General features: G+C 34.5%; 1 protein-coding gene across 1 annotated transcript; it reads left to right on the top strand.

Annotated features, from left to right (window-relative positions):
• Nucleotides 1-2,246: 2,246 nt before the first annotated feature.
• Nucleotides 2,247-15,527, top strand: LOC107867266. The gene is made up of 5 exons (XM_016713428.2): nucleotides 2,247-2,773; nucleotides 3,411-3,538; nucleotides 3,638-3,750; nucleotides 14,286-14,471; nucleotides 15,304-15,527. The coding sequence occupies exons 1-5, from the start codon at nucleotides 2,397-2,399 to the stop codon at nucleotides 15,331-15,333; spliced, it is 834 nt and encodes a 277-aa protein (XP_016568914.1). The 5' UTR covers nucleotides 2,247-2,396; the 3' UTR covers nucleotides 15,334-15,527.
• Nucleotides 15,528-15,799: the final 272 nt, after the last annotated feature.

Raw genomic sequence — 15,799 nt, 5'->3', positions numbered from 1 at the left:
TTTATTTGTTCATCTAGAATAACTGATTAACTGCATTACTATTTTAATTTTTCAATTAAAGTAGAATTTTATTGTTGAACGAGGTTATAGACTCATATTTTCTTTTCTTTTGATTAAATTATGTGGGTCATGAAAAGTTATCAAAAAATATGAATTAATTATTTTATAATATTAGTTATAAATATATATTTATTAATATATTTTAATAAATAATATACGTACCTTAAATATCAATTTAGTATCGTTTATAAGGGTTAATTGCTATCAAATGCGAGTCTTATTTTAGACATGGTGGACATCAATACATTATAGAAATCATAAAACTCATATAGTTCATGTGTGTCAATTTGGTTAACAACAATCCTAAAAAGTCGTCCGATAATGTTGTGAGGGGCTTACGTTTATAAATTATTCAAATATATAGTTTAATTTTATTTTGACATAATTATTAAAAAATAATTAATTAGAGGCCGTTTACTAACAAATATAAGTAATAATTCATAATTTATCAAATCCGCATAATATAGAAGCAAAATACTTGCACGATCAACACTTATGTATCACTCTTTTTCGTTCGACACATATGAACTATATGCATGATTTTTATAATCTGTCGATATTTACCAGTTCTAAAGAGTGTTGAGTTTTCATTATTGCAATATCTTACAAATTATGTCTGAGAATTATTTAAATATATATTTTAATTTTATTTAAACATAGTACTTAAGAAATAACTAATAGAGGCAAAAATAATTAATTAAATTGTTGTTATTGCAATATCTTAGAAATATAAGCAATGATTTACAATTTATCAAATTAACATAACATAGAGGCTAAATAATTGTAGATCAACACTTATGTCTAATTCTTTTTGGTTCAACATATATGAACTATATGCATGGTTTTATAATGTGTCGACATTTACCAGTCTAAAGTGTGTCAAACTATCGTTATTAAAATATTTCACAAATTATGTTTAAAAATTATTTTAATATACAGTTTAATTTTCTTTAAATATAATAATTGTAAAATAATTAATTAGAAGTTAATTTAATAACATTATAAGTCAAGATTCGTAGTTTATCGAATCGACATAACAGAAAGATGGAAGAATTGCATGGTTAATCAAATTTAATTACCATATGAAACTTTGATTCTTGAATAATTTAACACAATTCATGAATTATTACTTATATTACTTATGAAACTTTGGTTTACGTATTTGGCAATTAAATAGAGTAAATACGTATTATTTCCATCTGACACTCTATTTGGTTTTCTTGCAAGTTATTCTTGGATTATGTTATACTATTAAATTCATTAATTAGTCTTGTGTAAATTAATTTTAATTGTTCAATGAATTTAGAAAATAAAATAAAATTATTGCATTGATTAAGAAAATTTGAAGGGAATTTATTTGAGAAAAGACTCACAAGGCTATGTAAGTCTTTTCACAATTGTGGTCAAATTATGGTAAAAAAATTATGATCATTTAGCACTATCCATTTACTTTTTGAAGATGTGTGCCACATTCAAAAATTCATTAATTTTAGATTAGAAGATGTATTTATTAAATCATTTTAACATAAACATTTTGAGTAAAAGCTAGCAAAGTCAAACACATCTTTTGAATAACTAATTTGAAGTTTAGTTTAAAATTTGTTACTTTTACAAGTAAATCTTAATTTTAATTTTTATACTTGCCTAATAATTAATGGATTTATTAGTTTAATAAGACTCTTTTGTTGGGTTTCACACTTTTAAATCTATTAACAGAAAAAAAATTATTTTTTAGATAATCAAAGGAATTTGATAATAGCGATGTTACATTTAATAATTTTTTTCAACCACCATTTGTCTACTTTGATTAAAAATTAAAAAATAATGTAAGCTTTGTCTGTTTCACTGACGTTTTTAAATAAAAATAAAAATAAAGAAGAAAGGAATGTCATATAACTAAAACATGTGGCATAGTCACCTAGTTTTTTTATCTAGGTGGCATGCTTGATGAAATTTCTCAAGAGGAGGGGTATTTTTGAGCCAAATATTTAATAGAGGAGTATTTTTAAGTCATTTCAGATAGTTTAAGGTATTTTTGATCTTTTTTCAAATTTTGTTAGAGTGAAGGATATTTTTGAGGTAAAAATCTAATGAGGAATATTTTTGAATTATTTCAGATAATTTGAGGATATTTTTGAGCCTTTTCGGATCATAGTATATAACTTGTCAACATCTCTTATAAATTCATAGTTTTTCTCTCCAACCACTTAAATTTCTCTGGCAATCACACCCTTCACTCATTCCAAGGTTGAGAATGCACCTCTATTTTATTTTAAAAATCAAAAATCCAAAAAACGGAAATCTTATTCTTATCAAAAAACACCCACAACGAAGAAATGGAAATTGTGGGAACAACAACAATGAACCTTTTAACTCAAGCTCCCGCAGGAGCATTATCCGCAACTCATCGTTGTTCCCTCAAATTCACTCATCCTATTCCTCCCCTTTTTACTCATCGTCGGCCCAATAACATTACCTTCCCCAAACCACTCACTCTTACTAACGCCGGGCCCGGTGAGAATCGGGAAAGTTCTACGGCTACTAGTACCAGTACTACTAGTGATGGATTTTCCGGGTCGGATAATGGGTCGGGTTCGTTGAGATCGGATGAGCCCATTTCGTTTGTGGGTCAAGATAGTGTGCCGCTAGAGGGTGTTATTCAGTTTGAGAAACCTGATTCCTCTTCGTTAAGTGATAAGATTAACAAATGGGGGTAAGTTGTTTTGTGCATTTTAGCTGATTTTGTATGTGATAGACTCAGTGGCGCGGAATCAGGAGTTCACTAAGGAGATTTAAAATGTACATAAAAATTAACAAATGAGGGTAAGTTGTTTTGTGCATTTTACCTGATTTGGAATGATAGACTCAGTGGCGGAGTCGGGATTTTCGCTAAGGAGATTTAAAATGTACATAAAATTAACAAATGGGGGTAAGTTATTTTGTGCATTTCAGCTGATTTTGTACGTTAGACTCAGTGCCTGAGTCAGCATTTTCGTTAAGGAGATTGAAAATGTACATGAAAATTAGTTTTGACGTTGTGTATATAGTGTAATTTTTTGTCGAAGGGGATTCGGATAGTGTGTTATTTGAGTATTGGAATTGAGGATGAGGGTTAATGGTGTTGATGTGATCAGTTTATTTCAGTGGCGAAGCTAGGAATTTTGCGAAGGGTGTTTAAGACTTTAGCATATATCTTTAAAAGTTGTTTTGACCTATATATAGAGTATTATTTTGTATATGCACGATGTAATTTTTCGACCAAGGGTGTTAGAGTTACTACCTTTGGGTCAATACAGGTATCCTCGTGGTCTATTTATGTGATTGTATTGTTCATTTGAATTTCATTTCAGTTGGGTGGCATTGTTAGCTGGTGGAGATGTTGCGGCTCTGTTATTGTTTTCTGCAATCGGAAGGTTTAGTCATGGCTTTTCTGTTTTTGATCCCGACACACTACGAACAGCTGATCCTTTCGTTGCTGGTAGGGGAATTGTTATGCTATTCTTTTGTTTTGAATTTTTTTTTTATGTAATCTTGAACATAAAGTTTGAATTTTTAATGATGGTTGTGGGTTTGTTAGGTTGGTTTTTGAGTGCATATTTCCTTGGAGGATTTGGGGAGGATGGTAGAGGAAAGAATGGTCTGTTTAAGGCTTTCATTGCTGCTACCCAATCATGGTCATTAGGTATTCCGGTAAGTCTTCTTTAAATACTACTGTAGTTGCATGGATACTGTAATTCACGAACATTCTTGTGTACTTGTCTCATTATATGGTTGATAGCAAAGAAATCCATCATTTAGGTGATTGAACTTTTGACTATCCGAGCTTCCTATTTACAAGTCTAGATACAGGCAGCTTCTCTAACGTGAAAATTAAAAATCTCAGTGGTATGGTTCTATTCACCATTTGAACTAGACCTAGTTGTGAGTTGTGTATGTTAGTTGACTACCACAACGCTAGATATAAATGCTTGGAACTTGCTTGGGTCAAATGCTCGAAGGATATATGGAGTAACTTAGGTTTTTCAGGAGGAAGCAATTATCTTAGGATTTAGAATTTAGTACTGATGCAAAATGCATAGTCCTTGCTTGGGTGAAGAACTTGAAACTGAGAAGTGTAGAGCCTTTTTCATGGTGACCTTACTAAGTTGTCCGAGTGAGCTGATATGGTTCTTCCAAAATGGCTATAAACTGTGAGTGAGGTGTAATTAGAATGAAGTTGTAATCCTTATGTAACATTTTGCATCCTTGACAGGAGAACAATACACTAGTAATCAAGAGAGTGCAATGAAAGTTTAAGTAGAACTAATTCCAAGTAACTTGGTTTGAACTTAATTGCATGTGACCAGGAATACCTGAATATGTTGAAATGCATCATTAGTAAAACCAGTTTCGGTGTGCTTAGAATAAACTACCCCCTCTGTCCCATTTTATCTGTCAACCTATCTTTTTAGTACGTTCTAAAGAAAATAAAATAAAATGGCACCTTTCTATATTTGGAATCTTTAAACTTCTCATTCTATCCTCAAAGACATAATTTTATAGGCAAAACAAGTATTATGACATCTTTGGGACTAGAAGTTCTAAAAATCTTTTTATCTTAATTTTGTGCACATTCAAACAAGTTTCATAAAATGAAAAGGAGGGCGTATAAGCTATGTCTTAATGACATTCTCGTGAAAAAGAAAAATCATTCTCAAAAAAGGTTTTGTCTTAATGAAATTTTAACCGTTCTTGGAATGGTTAGGTATAATCTCCGCCTTGACGACGCTCCAAATGTGATGTGGTATAAATATCTTTATTTTCTTTTGCATTATCTCATCTTTTTTCTCTTTACTCTAGTTTGCATATGCAAAATACTCGTTTTATTAATGTGACATATTGTAAATGGGAAAGACTGTCAGTAGTACTCTCTTTCTCCCAATTTACGCGGCACCATTTGAATTGGCCCAAAGTTTAAGAAAGAAAAGATGACTTTTGAAATACGAGGTCCAAAACAAATCTTAGATATTATATCATTTCATTAAGGGAATAAAAGAATTTTAAAGTTAAGTTGTTTCTAATTGTGAAAAGTGTCATTCTTTGGGACGAACTAAAAAGGAAAGTGTGCCAGATAAATTGGGACAAAGGGAGTACTGGATAAGTTTCAATTGTACCTTCTTTAGTAAAACTAGAAAAATATCAGAGCAATAATTGATAACTTAGGCGCTGGAAATGCCACATTTTTAATGTTGAACTATTTAAATGAGGTAAAACATTTTATAGGGGCAAGAATTGTATAAATGGAGTATCACTATTTGAACAGTGATGCAAGTATCTTGGGGTTGTCTATTGGAATGGAGAAAGTACAATATGTAGAAGCGCTATAGCCCCTTAATCAAGAGCTTAGAACTACCTTTCGTGATATTTTTTTTTATAAAATTTCTTTTGGATAAGTAAGAGATTAGAACTACCTTTTCAAGTAGAAACTAACTATGGAGATGAAGTATCTGCTAAATTACAACATATTAAATGTAAAGATCAGGAATTCGAGTAAAGGCACCATCAAAATAAATAAATGACCAATCTCCAATCGTAGATAGAGTCAACTGTTCAATTAGTAATCTTACTAGTTTAAAAGGTTATGAAAGCAACATACGGTAATCCAACTTATTAACAAGTTTGTATTGTATTTGATTTGAGTGATGGTGAAGACCGAAGAATATTATTTTTATCTGCAACCCATAGTTAGTTATCCTTATTTTTGGGCTTTACCAGAGTATTTTTTTACATTAGTTTTTTTGATAGGTCTAAGGCCTAACTATGAGTAATTAACTACGGAAATGCAGCTAAATGAAATTTTGAAAGTTGTGTACTTGTGTCGAATATTCAATCCGTGGAGGCTGGAGCAATATCTTGAAGAGTATATAAGTTGATCTGTAACTAGAAAAATCCTATAACTGTCTCTCTTGGGAAATGAACTATTTTTTCTGTTCTCATACTTCCTATTATATTTCTAATGACTTCCTTCTTTCTACCCCTTGCTTAGTCTTCCTTACGTTTACTTCATTCTCTTCACTGTTGAAATTATAGATTGTTTCACAGTTACTTGAGCCTAGGATAAAGCAACAAGAAGCGTGAATTTTTTCTCTATTTTTTGCTAATGGATACAAGATTGCTTCTCGTTGTTGGTTAGATTTTATTTGTGACGAGATCAAACAAGGGATCCTTGTGGTTTCGCTGGGTGGAAGAGGAAGGAACTTTGACGGTAAAACTTTCATCAGCTCACACTTTTTTTTTGGATTTGAGTAGAGATCAACATGAAAAAATAGTGGCAAATTTAGTGGTTTTTTTTTAAAACACAAATAGTGCCAAGTTTGTCTGTAGCTGAAAGAAGCAAGATTTGCTGCATGAGTACTACATGAGACAAAGCTCTAATCTCCATGTCGGGTAGATTAGAATTCTTGGAGTTCAAGGTAGAAGAAGCAGCAGCATTATAATCACTTCTAACTCTAGATATATTGCTCATAGGATTCAGGAATTTGCGAAGATGGAAGAGAATCTTCAGACTGATTGTAGTCATGGTATTAAAGAAAGAGTAATGCCGAGTTTGTACAGCCTAAATAATGGCCTAACGAGAAAAAGGAAAACAAACTGGCATTCATTGCATGTGAAAGGTTGTGTCTCAGGTGGCTCCCAGAGACAACTAAGTGATTTCTTTCCATATGTTCTAGCCTTGGTGGACAAAATTATGCCGACTTGTTGCTAGTGGAAGGTGTCAGGTATCCTGTGGAATTAGTCGAGGTGCGCGCAAGCTGGCCCAACTCCACGGTGATCAATACAAATTGCATAAGAAAGTTTCCTCATAATCAAAAAGGACTTCCTACATACCTCCTCGGTCGGTGAGTTCGTTGGAGGAAAGGAAAATAATCGTTCTATTATGAAGAAAGAGATGGGTAATATCGAAACAGAAGATGGGTGACAATGTCGAAGTTACTGAATTATTTGGATCACATTTTTTTGTTTGATTTCTCATTTAGAGTCAAGGCGGTTATTTGATGGAGATTAGTGTTGTGGATAAGTCCAAATTGCTACTAGATTAGTGGTCTCTACAAAAAAATTTGCTTCCATAGATGCAGAGCTCGAAAAAATTGTGAATGAGAGTGTTAGATGTTCCACAGAACCTTGTCCTCTGATAATATCTCCATGTCCATAGGTGATTTTTTTTTTTTTTTGATAATTGAGAAATCAAACTAGTGGCGGGGGTTTGATGGGTGTCACATGGTTTTGAGTTTTTCCACGATTATAGATAACTCTTAAAAGATCTGGTGGGGGCTAGGGCTCCTATTCTAATGAGATATTGTGCTGATCAAAAAGTATTGACTAGTGGGTGAGATAATTTTGTTAAAATTGACAGTTCTGGGGCAAGCTTCCCAGTGTCAAAGTGTCAAGTCCCGAGGGCTTGTGTCCGCAGAAAGCTTCCTTTTTTCTTTTTAGTCTTTCCTTGCAATGAACTGAGCTAAATGGTTAAATATTCAAAAGTTGGGCCACTAGTGCTTCTTATCTTTAGCAATAGCCGCATGGTATACAGAATCATATCACAAGGGATGATCAACCAAGCTTTCGTATTTGCTCATGAAAACAGGCCTTTCAAAGCCTATTATGGAGATTAGCAAAGATAGCTAAGAAGGTTATTCACCGAGAATATGTAAATAACGGGGTCTAATCACAGCTGTGCTGTAAAAAATCATGATGGCTTTAAGATGTTGGATCTGGAGATGTTCGAAATAGAACTCCATAGAAGATCTTAGGAAATTTTATACTATGGCTATTGGTAAAAAAAAATAACACCATGTTGCCCAACTTTTGAGTATTTACCCATTAGGTCCACTTTGTCGGTTAAAACAACTAATTTCACCCGGTAGCCAAACACTTTTTAATCAACACAACCCCATTTAAAAACCCTGTGCTCCACCCACTCTTTTAAAAGTTGAATATTCACGTGGGGAACTCTTAGCCATATGCATCAAAGTGAAGTGTAAAAAGTAACTAAAAGAAGGCCAAGGAAAAGGAAAAGAGAAGGTTGAAATGAAGATAGATAGGCAAAACACATGTAATTAGTCAAAATATGTGGAATAAATGGAAAGGCGGGGATAAAGAAGGGGGAATAGTAAGTTACCAGTTCTCAACAAAAGAAAGGGGGAATAGTAAAGGTTGCTGGTGGGAGGTGACATGTATTCCTTGGAATTAGTTGAGATGCAGGAAAGCTGCCCTGGACACCACGGTTATAAAAAAAACATTTGAATGATGTCATGTCTGATTGAGACATTCATTTACTTGGCAAAAGCAAAACACGTGTACTTAGTCTTCAAAAGTGGTGGGGAATCGGCTACCTGATGTAAATTCAGTTTCAAGGACACTGTCTAGCAAAGAAATAAAGTTGCAATAACTCCCATTTATCTATTTGTGAAATTTTCCCTAGATTTTAAGTGCAGGAAAGGACATAATAGCCTTTATTCCAGAGTTTAGCCTGTTGGATGCTTCTTAATGATATTCTAGACAAGGAAAAAAGCTTGTTGTACGAAGATACCTACCATCAGGGTAAGGACGGATAAATAAGTTGGGGAATTAATCACGAGGTAAGAAGACGACATACGAATTGTAAATGTGATAGAGCCGCATATGTAATGATAGAAATACCTCTGCTATGGTATGAACAACAAATGCCGGTTTCTGAAGATTTCAGATGGGTTGAAGTAATTATATTTTAAATTAAGCAGATAGGATGGAAATTCAAGGCTTGTAGACTTTATGTTTATTCATCAAAATTGACAGCAAACAAAAAGAAAGGATGAAGGCTTTGGATGGATCTCCTGGGTGCATATGAAAAATGAGAAAATCCGAGAGTTGAAGTAGCTGGAGCTAAATGTAAATTACAGCGAAGGATCTGGAAAAGAGAGGGGTAGACTGCTTCGAATTAGAACAGTATGAGGATACAAATATTTAGTTGGTATATGTGGGTTTTGAAATGCAGCAAAAATGTAATGCAACAAGTTCTCTTATTCCAAACAGGAAAGCTGATATATGCTGAATTGTAAGACAAAGAAAGGGAGAATGGGAGGATGACATCGCCAAGCAGATCTGACCAAATGGATAGATTAATTTTGCAACACCAATGCAATGTGAAGAAGCGGAGGAATGCTATTATTTGGGATAGTAAACACTGAACTTGCAAAGGAAGAATTTTTATCATGTATTCAGTCTCAGTTTTATTCATTAATACACCGATCACTTTTAGATGTTTATGAACCTAATAACAAATTAGAAATGTCAAATCTATGGTTGGTTCCACTGTCTAGCAGGTGATTTAATTGTCAGTGCACACTCTTCTGAATAATAAGGAAATGATAGATGCTCTAGATCTATGGGAGAGGTCTCAGATTTCGTAAAAGGGAATGGTATTAGTGAATCCCTCATCATGTGGTAGTTAAGTATACTTGGATTAGAGATGGGAACTGTTAAGCAGTGTCCTGAATAGATATAGATATTGATATCTTCAGAATGAGCCGGGGGTCTATCGGAAACAGCCTTGCTACTTCTCCGGAGGTAGTGCTATGGACTGCGCACATCTTACCCTCCCCAGACCTCACGATGTCCTCACGATGTGGGAATACACTGGGTTTGTTGTTGTTGTTGTTGATATCTTCTGAATGGGATGATTATTTCAAACACATAACACAAAATATCTTGCCAAATTTTACTGTATCCTCTTTTTACTTTTAGTTCTGGTCAATAGAACAATATTTCAGATGGTTGAAACCCAAGGATTTTGGGGGAGTCTAGGCGTGGTGAAGCGGCTAGGAGATTTGTGGCTTTACTAGGATGCTTTCTGACTTCTGACAAATTGCTGGAGTTCAAGCAGTTGATTGAGGAAGAAAATCTCCAAAAAATTAGAGATCTAGTGGATTGCAAAAGATTGCTAGCTTGGAAGAAATCACTTTTTGATAACACTGTAATCTGTAGGTGTATATGGTTGAAACCTGACAAGAAGAAAACATTATTTTTTTGCATAGAACGGCGAATATCCACAAGAGATACGATCAAATAGATGGGTTGGAGAGTAATGGCAAGGCTGTTGAAGATCAAGACGTCTTAAAACATGAAAGACTATAATTTTAGCCGAAGTTGTATTGCAAGTGAGAAGATTAAAGACCTTCTTTTGTTTAGAATATGCTTCTAGAATCCTTAAACAAGATATGATGGCTATAAAGGGAATTCATCGAGGAAAAGGTGTGAAAGTTATGAAAGGGTAAGAAAGCTAAAAACCGTTGTTTGATGAGCCTCATTAGTATTAGGTAGTTGATCACGTAAAGACTCACTGTTTGATGGGGATATATATATACACACATATATCAATCTCTTTTATACCAAAGAACGTTGGACCTTAAGAGCTTAAAGATTTCGAACCTGTTAGTTGGGTGGGAAGCTGCTACTAGACATGCACAAATGGCTTTTGTTAAAGAAATTCAATCTGTCCTAATAGGTAATGTGTGCTTGTAGACTTTGGAGAATACTTGATAAGAATGGAGCATCCAAGTGTGTGACCATGAGGTCTCGGGTTAAATCTCAGCGGAGGGAAAAAATAGTAGATTTTTTCTCATTTTCCTAAGCTTTTTTGGACAGAGTTACTTGGTACTACTTTTGTTGGTGGAAATAGCCGGTATCTAGTGGAATAATCGAGATGCGAGCACTGGGATGGATACCATAATCATGCAAAAACGGTGGAGTTATCTTAAAATTAGATATCAAATAATATGATCATGTGAATTAGAGTTTCTTTAAGGATGTTGAAGCTCGTGGGATTCAGACACAAGTGAATAAATTGGAAGAAATTGTACATCTCTGTGACAAATTATCAGTTTTAGTTGCTGGGGGGGGGGGGGGGGGGGGGGGTGTATTCTCTCATAGAGGTTTAAGGCAACGAGGTCCACTGGCTCTTTTCTTTGTTTTTAATGGTGAATGGAAGTCCGAACAAAATGCTGAAAAAAGATGTACAAGTGCGTTGATTTGGGGTACCCAAGGGTGTGATTAGTGGTCAATGATGTGGGTTGAGAACCTGAAGCCTTGGGTTCAACCCCCAGTGGAGACGAAAAACACTAGGTGATTCTTTCCATCCGTCCCAGCCTTGGTGGATAGAGTTATCTGGTACTGGTGGGAGTTGATAGGTATCCCGTGGATTTAGTCGAGGTGTGCGAAAGTTGGCCCGAACACCACGATTATCAAAAACAAATTGAGCTGGATTTGGGGTTGTTAGGTGGGTAGTAAGAATAACTGAAGTGGTATCTCATAGAAAATTTATGCTAGTGATACACTTATAATGTGTACGACAGATGGGATAGTTGGAATATTTGAGAGTAATTTTAGTCGTCTTTGAAACCTTTTGAGAATAGAACCTCCAGATCTCCTTAAATAGGCCTCTCCATTTTTATAGCTTGGTGCTTGAAATGTTAATGATTTTGAGAAAACTGGTATTCTAGTTCAATTTTTGCAAGTTGGGTGTTTATATATTGGAACTTTTTTGGTAGGAAAAGATATGTGGTTAAATCATTCTCCATATGATTCATTGGACAAGCCCATGTAAGAAATAAAGCCTCTACTTCTCATTGTTCAATGTTTACAATTGTCATATATTGCAACTTCTCGAATTGGAAGAATTATACAGGCAAACCTCTATAGTGACAGCGTTTGTCCGAAATTTCATGGCTGCTATAGAGAGTTGCCGTTATACATGTATACTGATATTTGACATTCAGATCTCATTTAGTTGTTATAAAAAAAAGTATGCAAAATTGTAGAGCATGAATATAAAAAAGGCACGAACCCATCGACAGGCACCTAAAGTTTCAGCGATCTTTCACTTTGGCACCTAAAGTAGATGGTGTTCATTTTTGGCACCTCAACTAGCATCCAAGTGTGTTATTTTGGCACTTTTTGCTGAGTCATCAGTGCGCGTGTGCTACACGCATGTTGAACGCGTTTGAGAGATATTTTCGTAATTTTTGCCCCTCTCTTCTCTTTCTTTCTCACTCTTTCTTCCATTAATTTCCACCATTTTTTCCTTCAACTTGTATTAATTTTTCACATTTTTTCCCTTCAACTACAGTGCAAAATGCACACACATTGCATATTTTTGCAAAATATGCTGATTGTGCCATTAATTTCATTTCTTTCCAATTCAGTTACTCTCAATTTGATCCAATATACCCATTTTTGGTTAAAGAAATTGCATATTTTTTCCTGCTTTTTGCTTTAATTTGATTAAAACCGATTTTCTACACATGAATCATCACAAAAAGGAGAAAGAAATTGTGTTTGTGTGTTCAACGAAGGTCATCAATGACGTCCTTTGTTTTCTTGGAATTTGGGGTTTTAGGGATTTAGAGGATGGGGGGTGGGTTAAAGAAGATAATGTTGGGGGTGGGGTGTTGAAGAAGATGTTTTAGAGATGGATTTGTGGGGAGGAGGAGGCGGCACTAAAGGAAAACTAACCTTGCTGCTGCATTGAATCCAATTGATATCATGAACACCCAACCAGAAATTGTCATGCTTTTAATTTGTTGTTTTACGCCAAAATAAAGGAAAACAACAAGAAGGTTATCCAATTGAAAATAGTCAAGTGACTTCATCCAAAGCATGACATTGCAATTGTATTTTGGTGAAGAAGATGATTTTGGGGGTGGGGTGGGGTGGGGAGGAGTAGTAATTTAATGATTGTTTTTCTAAAATTTAAATTAATTATTTAAAATTATTTTGGACAAAAATGACAAATGTCGACATATTATTCGTCACTTTACACGTCAGCAGCACGTGTATTACACGTACATCACATATTTTTGCTGATAGTGTAAAAAGTGCCAAAATGACACATCAAAATGCTAGTTGAGGTGCCAAAAATGAATACCGTCTACTTTAAGTGCCAAAGTGAAAGATCGCTTAAACTTTTGGTGCCCGTTGATGGGTTCCGTCTATAAAAAAAGGCAAACATTAACATCCTTTTACTCATAAAGTTATGAAATAACTGATGTGCAACATTTAAATACAATTTTTTCTTTTAAATTAGATATTCATACTTGAAATTTACTGTGTGCATGACACAAATGATGGTTACCATCAATTTTTTGGTACTTTATTGTTCACATAATATATTTCTACAAAATATTATTACATGATATTTGAGTATGCCGTTATAGAGAAATAATTTTACAAAGAGTGAACCCCTATAATAAACGCCATTGTGGGTAGAATGCCATTATAAAAAAGCAAAATATAACATGAAAAATCGATTTCGGAGAAAGTCAGGCAGCAGGCAGCTATAGTGGAATGTCGTTATGACGAGGTTACATTATAGAGAGGTCTGATTGTATATGGGTAATCATATTTTGCCCAAGGTTCTTCACAAGTCTATGTAATAACAACAGTGGCAATAGTAAGAATATTAATTTATTCAGTGTTGGTTGGGAAGATGTTGTCATGCGTTACACAAAAGGAATAGAATAGGGGAACGACTATGGATAAGTCTTGTTTGATTAGTAAGAAGTAACAAATCAGACATGGGCGGATCTTGGCCCTGTTCTGGTTATATTTGATTACGGTAGTATTTTCGTAAGATTGGTATGCAATACTTGCTTTGACATTTCTACGCATGCTGATGTCTAAGTTATTGTCATCTTATTATTCAACCTTTGGCCTCCCATTAGAGACTTTAGAGTGTGATAGATAACTATCATGTTCTGGTCTCAAGCTTTCCTCGGATCTTGATTCGGTCTGCCGTCTGCACTTACTTCCTTATAGTCATGGAACAATGAATTAGTTCTGTCAATTGCATAATTTGTTACATTTTCGTGTCTTACCTATCATGTCTGCTATTCTTTGTCTTTGGAAATTATTTGTATGTTAAAGCTTCAACTCGCAGCATATTGTATGATTGTTTGTCAGAGAGCATGATGAACTGCAAATATCATAGTGTATACATAAGTAAAATGTTTTTAATTTTGAGAGAAAGTTATACAGGTAGAGAGGTCTAAGTCCCTTTCACTAGTGTGGAGCACGAGTTTGATCATATTTTTGTTTATCATATTCTTATTAGCCTATCATTTTTCTCCCGTTTCTTGGAGGTTAAGGATTCTTGGTTGTAAGCTTACTCAGAGTAATTTACTCTTTATTTACTCTCCGCTTCTCTTCTTTGGCAGGTGGGTTTAGCTATAAGGGCTGCCACTGTGGGTCATATACCCCCAATCAACTTCATAATAGTTACAATGGGGAGTACGGCCGTGTTACTAATTGGATGGAGGACACTCTTGTTCAGCATTTTACCAATGGACAAGCCAAAGAAGAATGACATTTACAAGAGCGGAGGCCCTTTTGAATTTCTTGAGGTGAAGTTTCTCTTGTCTAATCAGTAACTTACTTTTTTCTTGCCTTCCTAACATAGCTACCCTGTTTGAACTATTGAATTCCCTGTGAACTAAAACCACTGTCTAGGATATTATGGCTTTGATATTCCCAGAACTAAACCCTAAGATAAACTAAATCATAAAGCTGTTGTTATAAAAAGTTTGATCAATTTTGCTTCTTCGAAAGAAAAAAAAGTAGTTTGATCAATTTGTTTGCATAAGAGCTCATGCATAGTTGGTCGTATCATTTAATTGCCAATGTTTGGATGTTCTCGGACAAACTTGGTGCTTTCTTAACCTAATAGTAAATATTCAAATTCTTCACGTTCACCAAAGAGGGTACAAACGGAAAGAGATAAGAGGGTGTAGACCTGTTTATTCTTTTTTTTCCTCATGAGAATATACCCAGTCAATTTCTTAGCCATCCCCGGGCTATTTTTTATATACCGTGAATGTTTCTTACATGACAACTCTGTAGTAACCGTGTTAAACTTAAACATTGTTGCTTGTTATTTCTCTCTCTATGTATTAAGAATACACACTTGGCTGGCATTTGATCAACGTAAGAGCTCATGCAAAGCTGATATTATCATTTAATTGTTTACTTTTTGGGTTGTTCTTGGATGAATTTGGGGTTTTATAGTAAATATTCAAATTCTTCACGTTCACCAAGGAGGGGAGCATTTAGTAATCCTCGGCTGCTATTTTCCTTTATACATGAATGTTTCTTCACAACTACACAGTAATCGTGTAAAACATGGTTGCTTGTTATTTCCTCTTATTATTTATTAAGAAAAATATCATTTTGTTGCAGTTGCTGACATCATTGGTAAGAAGATGGTGATTGTGGTAGCAGTGCACTTGTTGACGTTTTATTGTTGCTAACGGGAAATTTTCCAGTATGTACATGTCATTTCTCGGTATATGTTAGATGTGAGGGACTTGAGCAATGTAGTTTGTCTCAATAACAATGGAAGAAAATACAGTTTCCATCCATTCCTCGTAAATCTACAGGTTGCTTAAATTGGTGCATAAAAATGTGGCATACACTTTAGAAGTGACTTGGTTAATTTTTACTAGTTGGTTTATTGCTCATCGGAAAAGCGCCCATGGCGGAGCTAAGAGTAAAGGGAGGCGGTTCACTTGAATGCTCTTCGTCTGAAATTATACTAATTCAACTTACAAATTCTCATATTTACTCCGCCACTAGAAAGCATGAGATAATTACAAACATACCCGGTGTAATCCCACAATTGAAGTCTAGGGGGTAGAGTATACGTCGATTTTACCCTCTATCTTGGAAGGTAGAG

The sequence above is a fragment of the Capsicum annuum genome, chromosome 4 (genome assembly GCF_002878395.1).
Source record: "Capsicum annuum cultivar UCD-10X-F1 chromosome 4, UCD10Xv1.1, whole genome shotgun sequence".
Classification (NCBI taxonomy): Eukaryota; Viridiplantae; Streptophyta; class Magnoliopsida; order Solanales; family Solanaceae; genus Capsicum; species Capsicum annuum.
This window is presented reverse-complemented; position numbering and strand designations above follow the sequence as displayed.